The 19,951-nt window shown below is 48.6% G+C and overlaps 1 protein-coding gene across 1 annotated transcript in view; it reads left to right on the plus strand.

The window, feature by feature from the left end:
• CLUH (clustered mitochondria homolog) overlaps positions 1 to 18,726 on the plus strand; it is a 40,437-nt gene extending 21,711 nt beyond the window's left edge. The window contains exons 10-26 of the mRNA XM_037411312.1: positions 418 to 1,112; positions 2,270 to 2,487; positions 3,122 to 3,226; positions 4,383 to 4,483; positions 6,574 to 6,726; positions 7,350 to 7,412; positions 8,086 to 8,330; positions 9,130 to 9,214; positions 9,901 to 10,054; positions 10,412 to 10,551; positions 10,668 to 10,748; positions 11,379 to 11,504; positions 12,003 to 12,124; positions 13,506 to 13,599; positions 14,324 to 14,458; positions 15,475 to 15,548; positions 16,815 to 18,726. Coding sequence (XP_037267209.1) covers positions 418 to 1,112; positions 2,270 to 2,487; positions 3,122 to 3,226; positions 4,383 to 4,483; positions 6,574 to 6,726; positions 7,350 to 7,412; positions 8,086 to 8,330; positions 9,130 to 9,214; positions 9,901 to 10,054; positions 10,412 to 10,551; positions 10,668 to 10,748; positions 11,379 to 11,504; positions 12,003 to 12,124; positions 13,506 to 13,599; positions 14,324 to 14,458; positions 15,475 to 15,548; positions 16,815 to 16,983 — 2,760 coding nt within the window. The 3' untranslated portion in view covers positions 16,984 to 18,726. The remainder of the gene's footprint in view (positions 1 to 417; positions 1,113 to 2,269; positions 2,488 to 3,121; positions 3,227 to 4,382; positions 4,484 to 6,573; positions 6,727 to 7,349; positions 7,413 to 8,085; positions 8,331 to 9,129; positions 9,215 to 9,900; positions 10,055 to 10,411; positions 10,552 to 10,667; positions 10,749 to 11,378; positions 11,505 to 12,002; positions 12,125 to 13,505; positions 13,600 to 14,323; positions 14,459 to 15,474; positions 15,549 to 16,814) is intronic.
• Positions 18,727 to 19,951: the final 1,225 nt, after the last annotated feature.

Raw genomic sequence — 19,951 nt, forward strand, 5'->3', positions numbered from 1 at the left:
CTGCAGGTCTGCCTTCTGCTTCCAGCCCCATGGGGAAGAATTGTGCTCCTTCACCCAGTGTCTCCCTGCTGACCCTGACGGAGGCAGCTGCCTCTTAGTCCTCTGCCATTCCGTCTGATCCAGCCCTCCCTCGAGGGGGTGGGAGGAACAGGGGGAGGGGGGACACTTACACCTAAGCCCTCCTCTGCAGAGAGCTAATGAGTCTGAGCCATGCTGATCCCTGATGTTCTGGCTCCTGGAGCTTGTATCCAAGCCACTAGCTGGGCTTACAAAAGTAAAAGCCAGCTGACCTGCCTGCCTGCTGGGAGGCTATTGGGAGGACGGGAGCGAAGGAGAAATTGGCAGGAAGCCTCAAGAGTGAGGTGCTGGGAGGGTGGGAGCCCTTCCTTACCCAGCTTTCTTTGTACCTACCTCCAGGTTCACAGCGACTTCACTGCAGCAGCAACAAGAGGTGCTATGGCTGTCATTGATGGCAATGTCATGGCCATCAACCCCAGTGAAGAGACCAAGATGCAGATGTTCATCTGGAACAACATTTTCTTCAGCCTGGGCTTTGATGTCCGTGACCACTACAAGGACTTTGGCGGAGATGTTGCTGCTTACGTAGCTCCTACCAATGATCTCAATGGTGTGCGGACCTATAACGCTGTGGATGTAGAAGGGCTGTACACGCTGGGGACTGTGGTGGTGGATTACAGAGGTTACAGGGTGACAGCTCAGTCTATTATTCCTGGCATCTTGGAACGGGAGCAGGAACAGAGTGTCATCTATGGGTCAATAGACTTTGGCAAGACAGTTGTCTCGCACCCCAAGTACCTGGAGCTGCTGGAGAAGACCAGCAGGCCACTTAAGATCCAGAAGCACAAAGTCCTCAATGACAAGAATGAGGAGGTGGAGCTGTGCTCCTCAGTGGAGTGCAAAGGCATTATTGGCAATGACGGGCGCCACTACATCCTGGACCTGCTCCGCACTTTCCCTCCAGACCTAAACTTCCTGCCTGTTGAAGGGGAGGAGATGCCAGAGGAATGTAAGAAAATGGGGTTCCCCAAGCAGCACAGACACAAGCTTTGCTGTCTCCGGCAAGAGCTTGTCGATGCCTTTGTAGAACACAGGTGAGCTGAGCTTCCCCTTCCTTCCCCTGCAACAGGTAATGGTCCAGGTCAGGACCACGCTGCCTTGTCCCAGGGACAGCACAACAGAGCTCCCAGAAGTGGGCAGCGTACTTCCCCGTTGCTTGGCTGTGCAGCTGCAATTACTGAAACTTAATTCACAAGGTGAAAGCAGTAGGGCTTCTGTGACAGGGTTACAGGGAGCCAGGGAAGGAGGTGGTTTTCTTTCTAGTCTCCAGATCTATTTTTGTTATTTCCTGTGCAGACACTTAGAAGTTCTTCTTTCCCTGTGGATATGCTGTGCACCTGATAGCTAGGGAGTGGGAAGGATTTATGCTGCTTTTTAAGGCTCTCCAGATGTCTAGAATGCTACTTTTTTTTTTCTTCTTCTCTCCTAGAGGCTGGAAAAAAATTAGCTGTGGGAAGTGCTGTAGGCACTTTTGTGGTGGGATGTGTTGGCATTTGGGCTCGCTCAGTGCAGGCGAGGAAGTGGGAGCCTGGGAGCAGGACAAGTTGAAGTTGTGTGGCGTGGCTGCAGGGTGCTGGTGATGATAATGCTCCTGCTTCCGATCTGAAGGGCTGTGGGTGCTGTGCTGTCACAGGTGGTCAGAGCCTGTGCTTCACTTGCAGGGAGGACCAGCCCTCCAGTTGCTGATGGAGGAGCCCTGCCCACTGAGCAACCAGTTCTACAGCCAGCGCCCTTCCCAGTCCTGCCAGGTGCCTGCAGGCAGAGTTTGCTGCTCCCTGGGAGAGCTTCCAGACCAGCAGCCTGCAGGACCATGGCTGTAGGGTGCTGCTCTCTGCTAAGAGCTTGTGGCAAAACTGCTGCCAGTTTGGTTTTGATTAGTCCCGAGTGTCTGGCAGCAAGTGTTCCTGAGCTGTCTGCTGCTGATGCTTATAGAAAGCAGTTTGTAACCACTGCAAGGAGACTAGTTTCCCATTGTGATGAGTAATGAAAACCCACTTTATTTGCTGCTTCTGATAAATCAAAAGAGCTTACATTATTTTTGGAAAGCTCATGGGAAGAGGGTGTACGTCCTGTTTTTCCACAGGGAAACTGTGGTCAGTAATGCTAACTTTGTGAGGCTTTTCCTCGCAGAGCAGTGGTGATCCCTCTGGATTCTCCTGCTGTGCTGAATTCCTCTTTCCCTTTACTGTAGGTATCTCTTATTCATGAAGCTGGCTGCACTGCAGCTGATGCAGCACAAAGCCAACAAGCAGGAGAGCTCAGGTGCGCTGGAAAATGGCACCTCTCCGGAGAACGGTACTGCAGATGGCGAGAAGTCTGAGTCAGAGGATGGTAAAATAGACGATAACGTGACCGGACTTGATCAGGTGAAAGAGCTTGCTGAGACCATTGCATCGGATGATGGAACAGGTATTTCGCCCCCAGCACCAGAAGCGGCCCGGGCCCCCTGCCCTTGGCTGGTGGGCCGCCTCCAGGCGGGGGCTGGGCTGGGGTGGTCGGCGTCGTGGTTTGCTCTTACACAGGACGAGCACTGGCTGCTTCTATCTATATGGTCTTGGCTCTGGGCAGAGCTGTTCGCACTCGTTATTGAATCGCCCTGGGGACAGGTTGGGTAGGTGGGCGAGTGCCCCTCAGGGTGCAGCCTGAGGGCCCCGCTGGAGCGAGAGCCTGGCCTGCGGGACGGGGGCTACGCTGCCAGGGGCTCGGTGCGGGCGGAGGGGAGCGGGCTCTGGCAGGGCTGGGACGCATGCAATGCCCAGGCATTCCTTTGGGAATCCCAGGCTTGGATTTCTGAGTGTCCGCAGCTTGCGGGTGGGGAGGTCCATGGGTTTACTGGGTCATCTTACGTGCTCCTGTTCAGATTTTGCATTTTGCAGCCATCCTCCTTTCTGAGGATCTTGCAATTGATTGTTTTTATAATGGATTTCGGCAGAATGTGCCATCGTTGCTGCTTGTAGTAACAAAACATTTATCTTAATTTAATAACTGGGCTTGTCACTCTGAAATCCACATTCATTTATTCTGTTTTTATTTCCTGCTCCAGTGGATCCCAAAAGCAGAGAAGTGATTAGAAATGCTTGCAAGGCTGTAGGCTCCATTAGCGACACATCATTTGACATTCGGTTTAACCCAGACATTTTCTCACCAGGTATGTGTACAAAGCACTGGTTTCAGTCCTCCTTCAGAGGATTGCTGCGTCCAGCCAGCTACAGACAAAAAATTGTGTTCTGTAGCCAAGAATATTGCTGGCTTTTAGCTAGCTGGGCATGGTGCAGGCCTCTCCATGCAGCACAAAGATACAGAAAAGAAAAAGATGTGTAATTGATGGCAATGCTTAAACTACCAAATGCAGGCAGTAAGCTGTCTCCCACTGCTATGCGCGGGGGAGGTCTGCAGATTGCTGCCAAGAATCTTCTTGTGATTCTCCAGCATCCCAGCTGCTAGACCACCTGAAAAGAAGCAGAGGGAAGGGAAAAAACTCAACTTGATCCTAGTGTAGTGGTTTACAAAAAAAACCAAACCGGTTGTAGTTGAACGACTGATGTTGGGTCGTTAGTGAAGGGTGGGGTTTGTTTTAGTAACGTTACTGTAAGCAGGTCACAGTGCCCTTTCAAACGCATGCATCAGTCACAGGCATCGTCTGTAGCTTTCCATGGCTGGAATCAGTATTTTTTATTTGGAAATACAGAAGCAGCTCCCAGAGTATTTATGGGGGGTGAATACTGAGGCTGTATATGTACACATTGCAGGGGAATGGTCATATAGTTGAATTCAGCTTGGAATAAATGTGTCGGAAGGAGCATGTGTTTTTAAACACTCCAGCATCTTCTAAGGCTGGTGAAGGTTAGTGCTTTGGCACTGACTTTGCAGCTAGTACTTAAACCTTATTTTAATTCTGGTGTGCAAAAGCCAAGGACTCTGATTTTTCTAGCACTTGCAGTATTTGCTGGCCCATCTGCTGAACTGTTCCCACTCCAGTCTAGCCAGTTGACTCTTTTTGCACTGGAAATGTATGCAGCACTAGGTAGAATGGGCCAGATAAAAGTACAAAAATTCTGCTCTTCAAAAGCAGTGTTAAGAAAGAATAAGTGGACCAGAGCAGCACAGCCACTAACCAAGCAGAGCAGCTCATGCTCTTGCCATCGAAACATGTTGAAGGGTGTATGAGTTTTTGAAGAACTATCTTTAATTCCAGGGAGACAGAATCACTTCAACTGTTTACCTGCTCTTACTGTAAGCTTTGTGTATATTACTTGGCTCTTTGAGTTGATATGCTTTATCTTTTCTCTCTTTTACTCTCCCAGGCGTTCGCTTTCCCGAGTCGAGTAAAGAGGAGGTGCAGGATCAGAAGCAGTTGCTGAAGGATGCTGCAGCATTCTTGCTGTCGTGCCAGATCCCAGGTTTGGTAAGGAACAGAGGACCAGTAGCAGTGCCCCCTCTGAAAGGTTGCCCAGGCCCAACCACTTGGCGCAAGCACTGGCACGGCGGTACACCGGTTCTGCCTCCTGAGCGAGTGTTGTGTTCCTCTCTGGCGCCAGCAGTGCAGTATGGTGAACACTACAGGCATCTCTGGTGCAAGAGCAAGAAGGGTTTTCCATTTCCCATCTTACATCATGGCACAACTTTCCCACCTCAGGCCAACAAAGAATTTTTGGCACTGGTAGTTAAGTCATTGCTAAGAGTTTGGGACAATAAGGGCCACATAAGCCATCCTCCCTAGCCCTGGGCATCGTGCACAACTTACGTGTATTATCTGACCCTGATTATGACTCAAGGGGTGACTAAAAATTTGGAGTCACCTGGGAAAATGTTCTAATATCTATTGTAAAAACTCCCTCTGTAAGTCTTAGGCATTTTGGATGCTTACCCATGCCCCTAGCTAGATAAGAAATACCAGCTTTTTCCTTCTCAAGACACTCTCTAAACTGACTGTTAATGCAGGCATCACAGCAGCACCGTCGCTAGGACGGTACAGTTGATGATCTCAGCTCCAAGAGGTGCAGGAGGAGTTGGACTTACATAGGAGGGGATTTTCCTTGCTGGAAAGTTTCTTCAGGACTCAAAATCCACTAGTTTTGTAGTCGGCATAACCTTTAAGACCAGGTATTCAGCCTTCAAATAAAAAAAGAAGGGGGAGTTAATCAGAAGAGGGCTCGGTGACTGTTGTTTTACAAGATAGTTGGTACACTAGTGTATATACCCAAAATGCTGCACAAGCACGTGTGAGGGCAGGTTACAGGCCAGCTGCCGTGAGCAGCCAGCCTTCTGTAGGCTGCATATCGGAGGGTAACTGGTGTTACTCCAGGACATGAATTAAGTGAGTCTTTATCAGCACTGCAGCACAGCTTAAAATGCAAGTGCCATTTCCCCTTATCAACTAAGCGTGCACAACTCCACGTAGACTTTTTAATTGGAAATGTGTTTAGTTAGTGACTGTGAGGCCAGTAAAGAAGGGTTAGCCTGCTAGTTCCACAAGCATTGGTTAAATAAGGCATGCCAAGGGGAAAGTGGTTCTCGGTGCCTGAGCCACAGGAGTCCTCAGAGTCCCTGCTCTGCTGCCAGCTCCTGCGTGGCCTGGGGCAGACTGCTGGAAGCCGTATGCTGGGTTATGCTCACTGGTCTCCTTGGGCCCCTCCAGAGGTGGCACACTCTGCACTTGGTTACAGTCCTCGGTGCCGCTCCGTGGGGCCTTCACCACTTGTTTTGCACAGGGAATTGGATGAAGCCTGAGCTGTTTACTCTTGACAGTTGATCTCTCAGCACCTCAGTTGCCCAGTGCTTGTTGGAAGTGAGTAGTGCTGCTCATTGTCTGCTGAGGCACGACGGTACAATCGAGCTTGCACAAACTGCTTTGGGCCATCTGCTGCGAGTGTTCCCCCTGCCCATATAGCACGGTGGGCTCTGGTATTACAGCACTCTGCCCACCAAAAGAACCTTGCTCAGGGTCACTGTTGGCCTTTGGTGCCCCTGAAGCCCCGGTAATGGAGGCGTGTGCTTGCCCAGCAGCTGCGGAGAGCGGTCCTGCCCACCGTGCCCTTCAGCACTGGGTGTGCTGCATCCCCTTAGTGCTGGCCCAGCGCCGCCTCTGCCGCAGCTGTGCAGGGCGCTCGAGGCTGTGGCTGCTTGGGGCTTCCTCTGCCGGACCTCAGAGCAGCAGTCCCACCCTGGCAGCGCAGCAGAGGAGGCACTAACCAGAGCTCCTGAGGAATCTCTCCAGGCTGAGTTTATCCGCCTTGCCGGCTGTGGAGCCTAGGGCCCAAGGCTGGGAGCGCCTGGTAGCCCGGGCTCTGGCTGATCAATGCGCTGCAGTTGCCAGCTCTTGCTGTGCTTGCGACTTAAATGTCATCCCTGGAAACTGCCTTCTGTGCTAGGGAATGCCTTTTCCCCTCCCCAGTCAGATGATTATTTTTTTCTTTAATTTTTAGGTTTTTTAAAAACCGAAATTCTTTCCTATGTGTTTCCTTTCAGTAACCGAAGTTTGTATATACCCTGCAGGTCAAAGACTGCCTGGATCACACAGTGCTGCCGATGGATGGGGCTACCTTAGCAGAGGCCATGCACCAGAGGGGCATCAACATGCGCTACCTAGGCAAAGTGATCAACTTCATCACCAAGACCCCTGGCCGTGCTCAGCTGGATCACATTTTTGTAAGCACCAGGCTTAACTTCAGACTGTCAGTTAGAACCGCCCCTGGCATAGATTCCCTGTATAGGTTCCAGCTTGGCCAGTTGTTTTCTCTGTGTAAAAATAAACAGCTTCAAAAACAGGGGGGGAGGGAGGAGGACCTGTAAGTGGTGAGTGGGGAGTTCTGCTCCCAAATACTCAGTGGCTTTCATAACGTTAGGAAGTTTGAGTGTCCTTTGGGACAGAGAGGTGCTTCGGGGATTCCCAGGTGTGACAGCAGGTGACACACAGTTGGATCTTAAGCCATGCATTTTTCAAGTTCCATCCAGGCTTGGAATTGAACTGGAAAGTGTGCGAGCGTGGCTGTCCACGAGCATGCGTGGGGCTAGTGCTGCAGCAGCTCCTGGAAGCACCGCTAGAGCTGAGCTGTGCCGCACGGGGTGGCTTGTGGTCACCCTGCATGGTTGTGCCGGGGGCTCTTCGCTGGCTCCAGTCGTCGAATGCAAAATGGTTCTGTGCTGCAGGGGAAGGCCCGGAGAGTGTGTTTTCTGCAGATCTTGATAAAAGCCCACTTCAGAAGCGGAGTGTATTTTTCATTGTTATTGCCAACTGACTCTTAGTCTCTATTCTTTATTCTTTTGGGTAGAAAATAGGTATCAGTGAACTGATCACTCGATCGGCTAAACACATCTTCAAGACGTACCTCCAGGTATGACCTGCAGTCTAACCTCTTGCCTTGCGTGTCCTCTCTAATGACTTTTTTTAACAAATAGAGAGCTGTTTGAGTCTCTGCTCTCATTAGGCAGTTCATGGGGGTTGCTTAGCAACAGGAAGTACAATCTCATTAGTGCTAAAATACGTACAGGCCTGCGTGTAGGGGAAAATAAGTTCCCACTTGAAGATGGCTTTCCCAGAGAGTAATCATTCATGCTTTTCTTCCCCAGATTCTCACTCACTATGTTGAAGGCTTCTAAAAGTGAAATCGCAGCTTGTTTTCCCTGTAATGCCTTTTCCCTCTTAAACAATGTTGCTTTTGCCTTTCTAAGAAGCTTTTTTAATTGCAAGAACACTAGTGCATCCTTATAACTAACCGTACATGGCATAGCAACGCACCTGGCTTTATTCTAGTTTACGCTCTCTGGTTTCTCTGTCCCAGGTAGCAGCCGTAAATGGAACTATATCTTTGTGTGTGTGTAGGTATATACTTACATCTACATAACTCTGTCTGCACTAGTTCCCCTTGCAAATACTGCCTTTCTTTCCCTCTCCTGGAAGATTTTCCTGTTCCTGGTAGGACTGGATATTTGTGAGGCTCAGGGTCAGAGCAGGGCCTGTGTGATGGCAGGTGTCTTCCACAACTGATTTTTGGTGTCTCGCTATAGGGTGTGGAGCTGTCGGGTTTATCAGCAGCCATCAGCCACTTCCTCAATTGCTTTCTAAGTTCCTTTCCAAATCCCATTGCCCATCTTCCAGCTGATGAGCTGGTCTCCAAGAAAAAGAATAAGAAAAGGAAAAACAGGAACCTTGGAAATGCTGATAACACTGCATGGGCCAGCATGACCCCTCAGGAACTTTGGAAGAATATTTGTTCAGAAGCAAAGAACTACTTCGATTTTAGTCTTGAATGGTAAGCAGAGCAAATTGCCCTCGCTTGTGCCTGAGCACTCACCAAATGTCTGTACCTCTTACTGTTCTTTAATGGGACCTGCTTTTTTTCACTCATTGTATGTTTGAATATTTCTGTTTGAATATAAATTTGTACTCTTAAGGGAGTTTTGCAGGCTTATAATGCCAGATCAGGCAAAGAGTAGCAGGGGGAAGTGTAACTGAAATTTGAAATGAGATGGAACCTGTGAGGCAGAGGTGGCTAGGAAAACCAGAGGAGGAAGGGAAACCTCTCCGTAGTGGTGCAGAGGCGAGCAGAAGGCAAGAAGCTGAAGGACAGTAGTCAAAAGATGAGTATCTGTCTACATAGACGATGATTTAGGCTGAAGGGAGCTTATGTTCCAAAACAGTGACAGCTTCTCCTGTATCTGAAGCAGAGAATGGTGCTGGAAGTTGCAGATAGTGAGTGTTAAACTGGAAGCACAAACAGAGCAGCCCAAGGGGAAAAAACTGTGAGTAGTTGGCTAGATGAGTGATCATCCCTTCACGCCAGGGACAGCTCACTCTTGGTAAGGAGCTGAAGGCATTTGGACTCTCACCCAGATGGTGCAGTGAGCTTTGAAGAGACCACATACAGGATTTCAGTAAAAAGCACTGTTGTGCAACTCTGTAAGCTTTAATAGAATGTTACCAACCACGGCAGTGTTGGTTCTGTTAGCATCTCACTGTACAGGGACTGGTGCTTCAGGCCTACCACAGTGGAGGGATGTCCTTGGGCAGAAACCTTCCTGAGAGCTGAAGCTTGTGTGTGCTTTTTGCAGTGAGAATGCCGACCAAGCAGCTGAAGTGTATAATCTACAGAAGATCACCCTGCTTCGTGAAATCTCCCTCAAAACTGGAGTCCAAGTAAGATCCATGTCTTCCTTCCCTTCCCCACCATGTTCTGTACTGAGAAACTTGAAGAGTAAGTGCAGACGGCTTTGCAGGGGCCAGCCTTTCAGACAGACAGCACAAGCTCCTGAAGGTCTTTGTGGTGGTAATGTTGGAATACAGGTTCCACCCCTGGGAAAGAGATTTCTAATCCAGTTCTCTTTTAGGGTGAACTTGCTGTGCATCTCCCTTGGAAGATTAGCCAGCCTGAAGTAATTCCTGTAGCTTGCTCGCTCTGACAGACCAAACTTGCATCTTATGTTCACGACGTGCATGCTCCCTGTGCAGAGAAGCAGCTCTTTGGCTGAGCAGAGCAAGACTTCAGGGTTGTCTTTGCTTGAAGTGCAGGGGTTTTCCTTCCCCACAGCACTACCTTATCACCCCTCTGGGGTGTGCGGGAGATTGGCTGGATGGGGTTCCCTTGTCAGGGACCCCATCACACACGTACACCGTGCCTCGGCACTGTGGTGTGATTTGTCACACACGTGGTGGTGCACGCCTGCATGTGACCTTCTTTCAAAACCCTTGCGCCTAGCTAGGGATATGGGAGATATTTTGACTGTGGATCCACATGCAGAATTCAAGGCTCATTTTCCGCTCTTTTCTTGCCAAATACCTGTGAAGGGGGTGACCGTGACCTCCGATCTCTTTGGTTCCTCCAGATACTGCTGAAGGAGTACAACTTTGACAACAGACACAAGCCCACCTTCACAGAAGAGGATATTCTCAACATCTTCCCTGTAGTGAAGCACGTAAACCCCAAAGCCTCAGACGCTTTCCACTTCTTTCAGAGCGGGCAAGCAAAGGTTCAGCAAGGTACAGACCCAACATGCCTCTGCCTCTTGAGGTGACCGCTGATAAAGGGAAGAGCGGGGTATGTGTGGCATGGCCCGCTGCCCTTTGTCAGTGCACCCCACACACACCACCCTGTTCTGGTGGAGAACCGTGGTCTCCAGGACCCTCTGACACACACACCTGCTATAGAGTCACCAGCAACGAACAGGGATGGACACAGGGCAGCAGTTCTCTTCCTCGAGGTTTTAGACCTTCCCCAAGGCAGTGACTATGGCTGCATATCCCAGTACTGGTTTTGCTCCATGGGCAACGCACTTCTCCAGTAGTGTTAGGGGTTATTTAACGTACATGCGTATATGAATACCAGTTTTCTTTCAGGTTTCTTAAAGGAGGGCTGCGAGCTCATCAACGAAGCCTTAAACTTGTTCAACAATGTGTATGGTGCTATGCATGTAGAAATATGTGCCTGCCTGAGGCTGCTAGCTCGTCTCAACTATATCATGGGAGATTATTCAGAGGTAAGCAAGGGCTTGGATAGGGTCTGCATAGTCCTTTCATTCCTTATCCATGCTTGCTTGCTCGCTCAAGCGCCTGGCACTGTGTGACTTGGTCTTGGGTCTTCTGTTCTGTTCAGGCCTTAAGTAATCAGCAGAAAGCAGTGCTAATGAGCGAGAGGGTCCTGGGTATTGAACATCCCAACACGATTCAAGAATACGTGAGTACAGGGTGCTGGGGGAGAAGCAGCACCTCGTGTGTCCGCCTGGAGCCTGTGAGCCTTAATTCATGTCTGCATCTAGAAAACAGTTGCAGCTCTCCTTCCTTCTGCAGTGTTCTTCCCAGAATCCTCAACTTCCATCATAAGTTTTGTATCTTACGATTTTGTAAACCGAATCCCTAAGTGTTTGCGTTATAAGCATCCTGCATGGTCAGGTTTTGTCCTACTTAGTTTTTAGAATTTTGGGGGTTTGTCTGCTGGATGTTTATTTCTGTTTATTAATTCTGCTGGCTTTTGCCCTGGGCTTGTCAGAAGTAAAGAAGGGGAAGGAATCCCCCCAAAAGCGCAATCAGTATCGTATACATACAGGTCGACACCTTGAGGTGTGTAAGAGAAACCAAAGTGAAGCACTTCAACAGCTTCCTCAGTACTGTGTCTGACACAATACCTCAGTGGAGCTGTAAATCAGCCAGCAGACCGGGACTTTTCCGAGTGGTTGAAATCCTTTTTACCCTAAAGGAAGAATTTCTTACTTGTGTGCAGCTGAGGAAAGGAGTAGAAGAGAGAGAGGAGTTTGCTTTAGAGTGGTAAGTAAAAACCATTAATGCTGGGTTACTACTTTTGTTCTAGATGCACCTTGCTTTGTACTGCTTTGCAAACAGCCAGCTCTCTACAGCATTGAACTTACTCTACCGTGCACGCTACCTCATGCTGTTGGTATTTGGGGAGGATCACCCAGAAATGGCACTCTTAGATGTAAGTAACCTTTTTAGAGTCTTTGGGTTTCTAATCTCTAAGAAACCTCTTGGCCATTAAGATGCCCACAGTACTGGCTACTTAAACATTTAGGCACTGCTTTTTCCTCTCTGGGTTGCTACCAGCTGGTACCATTGGAAGAAGGGAAAAAAGGAGTTTGACACTCTAGCTGGGAAGGTCAGCTCTCTGTGGTTGGCGCTCTGCATGGGGACACTGGAGGTGTGGGTTTGTGCACCTGTAATCCTTGGGCAAATTCCTTAATTCTGTTCTTGTTGCCCTCGTGTAAAATAAGAGTTCCTCAGGGTTCCTTTGGCTTGTTTGGACCGACCTCCCAAGGGGGAGGGTGGTCTCCTGTTACAACATGGTATTCAGGTAACCACCAGGGACTTGTGGCTGCTACAGCCTGCTTCACAGTGAAACCTGTGTGGTCTTGCTGTTTATGAAGCAATGAACATGTAGTTTGTTTGCCTTTTGGAATGCCTTGACTTCTCTGTGCAGAACAACATTGGCTTGGTGCTCCACGGGGTTATGGAGTATGACCTGTCCCTCCGGTTCCTAGAGAATGCGCTGGCCATCAGCTCCAAGTATCACGGCTCCAAGTCTTTGAAAGTTGCGCTAAGGTGAGGCAGGGTGGAGCTGGGCTGGGTCACATTCACCATGTGCTCATACGGGAGGGATCTGATCCAGCTGTGTCCTGTTCAATTAGACTCAATCTTGTCCCAGCTGTCAGACTTCTTGAGACTGCTGGGCTGTGTGAGTCAAGGTCATGGTGCAGTATCAGGGTTTGTGGCTTCAAAAGATGGAGATCCTGTGTTCTTGGTGTTAATTGTGGGATCTGCTGTGATGCTGATTGCCCCAAAAATCTGTCAAATGACCCCTGGTCGTTGTGGATTTTCAGTAGAAAAACTTACATGGCAAGTGAAGGTTGGAGAGCAAGGCTAACGTAATTATGTATCTCCCCAGTCTCCCAGTATAAACACTTGTCTTAATTGTTTCAGCCCTCAGGGAGCTATCTTTTGAGAAGCATATAATTTGCTTTTGTCCTTTACCATAAAGCCTTGTATTTGAATAAAATAGTGAGCAGCTTCCCTATGTTTCCAAGGGAGCTATGAGTGGTCGGCACCTTTAGGATCTGCGCTAAATACCCACTGCTCTTCTGTGCACTGTCTTTGAATGCAAAACTGGCTCACTATCATCCAGGCAGTGGCCCACTCCTAATTACTACTACCACATTGCAACCCATCTGTTCCTCATCAGGGTGAGAATAAATCTTATTAAGCACCCACAAGAGTCTGGTTTGTTTTCCAGCAGTTGACGGGTATACGTTCTGCAGAGAGCATCTTGCCTGGCCTTAGCAGCACTGGGATGTGTGATGGGATTCGTCACCTCCCACAGAGTAACACTGCCAAAACCAGAAATCTTTTTTTCATTCCAGAAACACTAAGGAAGCAAAATCCAAGCCAATTCAGCTTTCCCAACTGGGTCCCAGCTCTGCCACTGTTTTGCTAGTTGTTTCTGAAGATTGATTTTTTTTCATTTTTTTTATCTTGTCTGTGTATAATCCAAATAATTCACACATTTGCTTTCTAAGAAACAAAAAGACCCTTTTTGAAGGATAAGGGCTTATGGCTGCTTCCCCCTTCTCCGGTTAACAAATGCAGCCCTGAGATGTTCCTGTGGATGTGCTGCTGCTATTCAGTTTGCTGCTGTGGCCTTCGGCTTTCCTGGCTGCAGGAGGAAAAAAAAGTCCCTGATTCAGTCTTTACTTCCATAGGCTGCTTTTCAGCATTTCCGTAAAACCCAGATTGGTGTAGTACATCAATCCCCAGACAGGGTGGGAAGAAGTAACTGCTGGGGTGCTGTACTGCGAGTCCAGTATCTGTCTCCTTTCGCACTGGTATTAAGCTTCTAGCCAAAACATTATGTTAAAGTCCTGCTTGCTGTAGGGCAGAAACGTTTCTTCTTCGTGAAAGCTTTTCTAAACCCTTTTCCTTCCTTCAGCCACCACTTGGTAGCCCGAGTGTATGAGAGCAAAGCAGAATTCCGGTCAGCTCTGCAGCACGAGAAGGAAGGCTACACCATCTACAAAAACCAGGTAATGAGCGGGTGTGCTGCTAACTTGTATCATACGGCGTCACTGCCAGAAACGTGCAGTGCCACCGCTGGGGGCTTGGGGAGGCCTTTCTTACAAACCGCTCTGCGCAGGTGCCAGGTAATCTTCTTTCTAGGGATGGGGCAGAATTGCTGCCCTGTACGATAACTGAGGGCTTTCATGCCAAAAGGCTTTGAATAGCCTTTCTGCAAGTTCGCTCTTGCTGTATGTACCCAGTCACTGGACAGAAACTCCTGTTGGTGGCACAGCCTGCATTCCGGCCACTGAAAGAACTGGTCTGTTCTTTCCACTTTTTGCACCATGTATCTTTTAAATACCTGATCCAAACTAGTTTGGTAGTTGAGCTGTTTTGTGGGCAGTACCTTCTCCCGCTCGCAGCCCTTGCTGATGCACAGTGAAACTTCTGCATCAGCCCGGGGTCTGTCTGAACACGTCTGCAGTTGTACTCGGTGATTCAGTGCCCTCTCAGTGGCTGAAAGCACAGCCTGGTGGAGGGAATGCCACTCACCCTGCAAACATGCTCCTGCTTGATGGAAATGTGTAATGTTGATAATAAGGCTCCTAGAGGAAATTTTGTTTGTTTTTTTTGAATGCCAAGCCAGGTGACATCCAGTTCTCATGAGTTTCTGTAAAGATGTTGAGCTAGCAGAGACTAGGAGTGCAGCCTGGTTTGGGTCCTGTTCTGATTTTTCCCTTTTCTGATAAGCTTGGAGAACACCACGAAAAGACCAAAGAGAGCTCTGAGTACTTGAAATACCTGACTCAGCAAGCAGTCGCTCTTCAACGCACAATGAATGAGATTTACAAGAATGGCTCCAATGCAAACATCATGCCACTTAAGGTAACTTCTACGCAATAAGGGCAATCGAGAGTATCTGTCATGAAGGCAGAGGTTTGTTTTGCTGCTCTTGAAGGACAAGGCAGCATACGCATACAGATGTGTCCTGTGCAGGAGGTGGCAATGGCTGTGCCAGCTGCAGACCCTTCAGGGGCAGGTTGTCCCTGCAAAGGCAGAGGCTCAGACACAGCACAGCGTAACCAAGCCAGACTGACCATTTGTCCCCTCTGCTTCTGAACCGAGTGGCTCTGGCTCTTTCTCCTGAGCTGGGGCTGTGGAGCACAGCTGGCTGCGTTGCAGGGCACCCAGGGAGATCTGTAAGGTTTGCATTGGGCAGCTCACAGCGTGGGAGCCTGAGCACCTCTGTGCAGACCTGCCCCTCTGCTGACTCACTGGCTGTAGGCAGGTTGCTCAATCCAAAAGTACTTCAGTTTCTTTATCCTAAAAATGCTGTCATCTTTCACCAGGTGCTTTGTTCTCCTTCCAAGGATTGTGTGGTGTGGGGAGGCTGGGCAGCAGAGCGGAGCGTGGGGGGGGGCCTGCCTTGCTTCGCCTGACATGGAACAGGAGATTGGCCTGCTGGGGCCAAACCCAGCTGCTCTTATCTGCCTGTGCACCTGGCAGATCACACCAGCCTGTCTGTGGCATATCTAGGGGGGTAAGCACTGACTTGTGCAATGGGTGCTCTCCCTGCTGGAGTTCATAGCAGAGTAATTTGAGCAGAAGGACCTTGAACTGATTAAAGTCCAGGCAATAGTGTCCCACTGGGAGACGCTGGGAATTTAGCTTAAGTCCCACAGAGTATGGAGAAGGTCTCCCACACTGACTGGCTGCAGACCTCTAGATTTTCAACTGATTTTTTCTACCTCCTTTTATACCCATAAATTATGCCACCTTACAGCTATTAGGGTTTCATATAAGACATGGGGTTTCCATGCTATCTGGACTTGCTTAGGAGCTCCGAGTTCTTCTTTAGGTTTTGACTGCTAATACTTTTTTTTTTTTTCCTTATGCTGTAGTTCACAGCTCCCAGTATGGCCAGTGTCCTGGAGCAGCTCAACATTATCAATGGAATTCTCTTCATTCCACTAAGGTAGAGCAATACCTCTGTGTACACAGTTTGTACATTTAGAATTCAGGTAGTCTTTTTGTATTATGCTATCTCAGGAACAAAGATAAATGCAGTGCTTGCCTTTGCATTAAGAGTCCCTGACCCAAAATGTGGAGTTAGCAGTGACCATGCGTACCTCTCCTCTTCCTGCAGCACTAGGCAAAAACCAGCAGAAATTGTCACTTCTGCATAAAAACTGCTTTTGAAGGTGCTAGGTCCCTTGAAGGCACTCCTGAACACTTGCAAAGGGATGCTTTGTGGGGTCCCTGGGAATCCTTAGTGGCACAAAAAAAAGCTTGTGGTTGGAGGAACATTGCATGAAACATCAGGTGTCTCTTTCAAAACTGTAACCTTGAGCTTGTAGCAGCCATCTGATCTCACAAAGCCCAGACTGCTCTGTGAAGCTAAAGGAAATCAGGCGAGCTCCCTGGAGGGTTGATGCATCAGAGGGCAAGACCACTACTGTGCGACTTGCCCCGGGGTTGCTGTGCCAGCAGCCAGGGGCTGCCATCTACCCATAGTGCCTGTTCTCAGCCCATTGCCCCAGCAGCAAAGGGATCCTTCTGTTTAGCTCCGTTTGCAGAGGGGGCGGCAGCTGGAGCACAGTCAGTAGTCTCTGCCCAGAAGAAATGAGGTGAGCAGTGCTGGCCTGTGAAGAACAGCACTGGCTCTTCCACAGACAAGGCTGCCTAGCAGGGTCATTGTTTCTAGCACATCTTGAAGGTATTCCCTCTCCAGCTCCACAGGATTTGTTTACAAAGAACACTAGCTGAGATCATATTACTAGTCTTGATTATTATTATCAAGACCACTATAATCAGCAGTACTTTTTTTTTAAAAAAAAAAGAAACCTATAAATTGTCTCTTAGCCTTTTGTTGAAAATTTGGTTGGGGTGGTGATGGAAAGAGATGACCTGAGCTGAGATCGCATTCCTCTGAGGCTGCAGATAGTCACTGATGGTAAAAATTCAGCAGAAGCAGCTGGAGGCAGCCTGGATGTCAGATTAACTGTACTGCCTCTGCTGAGTGGCCACTGACAGGGTCACATCCTGGTGCCTCTTGGCTCAAAACCTAATGGCAAAAAAAGCACCTGGCCTTGCTCAGGTGTTGCTGAGATGTGGGACTGAGGCCTGGCAGGAGCAGGGCAAGTGCTAGGAACATTTCTTGCTTTGTTGAAGACAAAAGTGTGCTTCGCATTGTTCCTAAAGCTGGTCTGATATTTGCTACCCTTCCTCATTTCCCCTTCAGCCAGAAAGACTTGGAGAACCTTAAAGCAGAGGTGCAGCGACGCCAGCAGCTCCAAGAAAGCATAAAAAGTGGTGAACAGCTGGAAACGGAGGACAAAGCTGTGGAGGAAAAAGAGGCTAAGCCAAGCATGCCTTCTGCTGAGATCCCCTTAACACAGAGCTCTGCTTAATGTGTACCTCGCTTAAAAAAAAAAAAAAAAAGTTTAAACCACCCTTTTCTGAATCTGACCCAGGGTCTCGGACTCCCCTGGAGCAGCTCCTCCTTTTTTTGACAATGTTATTGCACTGGTACAATTAATACACAATGCAAAGAACTAATCTGAGAAATGTAATCTGTCTGAGTGAGCTTGTGTCTGCCACGAAGGGGAAGGTGGCCAGGATGCAGCAGCATATGAAACACCCATCCTAGGTGAGCGCAGCCAGAGGCTGTCCTGCCTGTGTGTGTACGTGTTGTGTGTGTGTGTGTGTGCGCGCATATCATCAGTTATTTCTACTTTGTACATATGAATTCCAAATGAACTGTCTTGAGGTATGTAACATTTCTCAGGTCATTTTTATGTTGACTAAGGATACTGCTTTGCTAGAACAGTACAAACTGGCCCCATCCACTGCTCAGCATTCTTGTACGATGTGGATTCCAAGCCAAAAAGATTTATTTTTCCCCCAGTCACTATCCTAATTTGTGCTAAGAAAAACTAAGCAGCCATATTTGTATTGCTCAGATGACTGAAGCCTGTAATGTGTGTGTATACGTGGGGGACTGTACAGCATTTTCTACATCAGGATATAGCCATTGGATTCCTTTAACCATTTTTTTTTTTCTACTTTTGGTTGGCAGTTGGGCAATTCAGTGGGGTTTTGTAACATTCACATTCTAATTTTCAAGGTAAAGATATAGATAGAGATATATATATATATATGATACTCACAGTTCCACCTCTGCTCTGCTTGCAGCTGAGTAACTTAGGATACTGTATCCAAAGAGTGAGGGCTTGATGTTCAAAAAAAGCGCACAAACTTCCATTACAGTGGAAACCCCAGTGCCTAGGAGAGAGTGGTGATGGCATCAACTGTGATTGAGCAGGAAAGTGTGGCCCTATTAAAAGAGCAGGGGGAAGAGGGAAGGGAAAGTCAGAAATAGGGACTTGGTCTCATTTGCAATAGTGACCGTAACACAGAGCTGGTGGACTTTAATCTGAGGGGCAAGATGAACCGGATTGGAACCACACATTTCCCACAGCCTGAAATTACGAGGCTTGGGGGAGGGGTTTTAAATAAAAACTGAAATTCCCACAGCACTGAAACCTATGGCTAACACCTCTTGTGCACACTGGTTGCCAGGGAGCTTCCATTGCTGGCAATGGATGTTACTGAAGTGGCAGATGCCACTAATCCAACCATATGTCCCCTCCCCATCCCACGTGTCCCATGGGGGTTGTTGATGACTAGCACATGCTCCCCTGGCCTCACTGGCCACAAAGCAGGTAAGATGTGGCCACCGCAGGCTACGATATGCCGACCGAAGTGAATATCCTTTTTTCCAGACGGATCAAGCTGTAGAACAACTGCCAAGTGCTAGCCCACAGCCGCCCTGTGTGTCAGAGGAGTCCAGCCTCTCTCTCTTTCTCTCTCTCATGTTGTCTGTCATGGATAGTACCCTGTGCTAATTTGCATTGCTTCTTTTACTGACCTTCTGGAGAACAAGTGCTGTCACTGCTCTGTACCCTTGTTTTCCTGTAGTGCGTTACAGGTACTTGTAACTTGTGGGGGAAGGGAAGGAGGGGAGCAGCCTCCGCGTTGAGAGGTGACAAAGCTGGAGGAGTCTTTACTGCAAAAGAACTTGCTCCTATTAGAAAAATTCTGAATTTCCTGGAAAGCAATCAATAAATGACTACAGTGCATCTTTCCTACAAGATTTTTCTTTTACTAGTGTCTTTCAGTCCATTAAAAGCTTTTTAAACTATTTTAGGTACTTCACTGGTTTCTTTACAGTTTGGTACAAGGTGTTGGTTACCATTAATCTGAGCACCATCGCTGGAGCCACCACTTCTGTTCTGTTGAGCAGGCACAGATCAGCCAGAGGCTTTAAGTCCTGTAACCGTACCAGTGCCACGCTGCAAGGTGCACTGCCCCATTAAGCACTTCTCTACCTGCAAATATTTGTTCTCTGTGTCCAGTATGCACTTCCCCTGGCTTACTTTCCTCAGTGATGCTCACGGTTGGTGCACGCATGCTGGGTTGTTTCAGTGCCCTCCTGAAAGCTCTTGGCCCACTTTGGAAGGTGCTGTGGTCACTGGAACACTTCAGCGAGCTGTGCGGGTCAGCACTGCCCCTGTGGACAAAGGCATCGACCTCAAACACTCAGTAATAAAACCAGTACCAGAATCACAACCACAGCAACCCAGCACCAGAGAAGCAGGAACCGCCCTCATCAGTCAACAGCTGCTTCAGAATCGCTTGTGCCTGGAGGGAGAGGAGGTCCCTCATCCTGCCCAAGGGGAGAAGGGGGTGAGCAGGGGCTCTGTGGATTTTCGTAAACACATGAAATGAAGCTGAAGGATGCAGATCCCAGCTAGTACACAGCTAAGCTTGAACATCACCGTCAGTTCTTGAATAACTGCATTTAACAATAGACATTCTGTAATCACCTCAGCCGGGGTTTGGGTGCTCTCAGGTACTCTGTTCACAAGATCTTGTACAAAAAAGAACCGACTCAAAGGGGCACTGCAGGCGTACCAGGTCAAGAGGAGGGTGGGTGTTCGGGGAACAGAATGTAGCTCTCCTGGCCCTGCAGCAACTCACCTCTGCGAGGCCAGCCTTGTTCCTACTTCATAGTTACGTATACTTTGCCTTTCACCACCTCAGACTTAACTCGGGTCTGGCTCGTGCAGGATTTAGCACCCCAAGTTAGGTGTCCTGCAGCAGCACTGAACCACAGCTGCTCCCACAGCTGGCAAGTAAGTAACTGTGCCACTGCCTGGGAAAAGGAACTGCAGCAAAATTATTTCAGACAAAAATTAAAAGACCTCAACGCTCCTGAAGGAGACACATAGAAATACACTATTTTTATCCTCCTTGCTTTCTTTCCAGACGCTTAAATGTCATCGGACATACCACACACCGTAAAACCTTTGACCT

The sequence above is a fragment of the Falco rusticolus genome, chromosome 1, assembly GCF_015220075.1.
Source record: "Falco rusticolus isolate bFalRus1 chromosome 1, bFalRus1.pri, whole genome shotgun sequence".
Taxonomy (NCBI): Eukaryota; Metazoa; Chordata; class Aves; order Falconiformes; family Falconidae; genus Falco; species Falco rusticolus.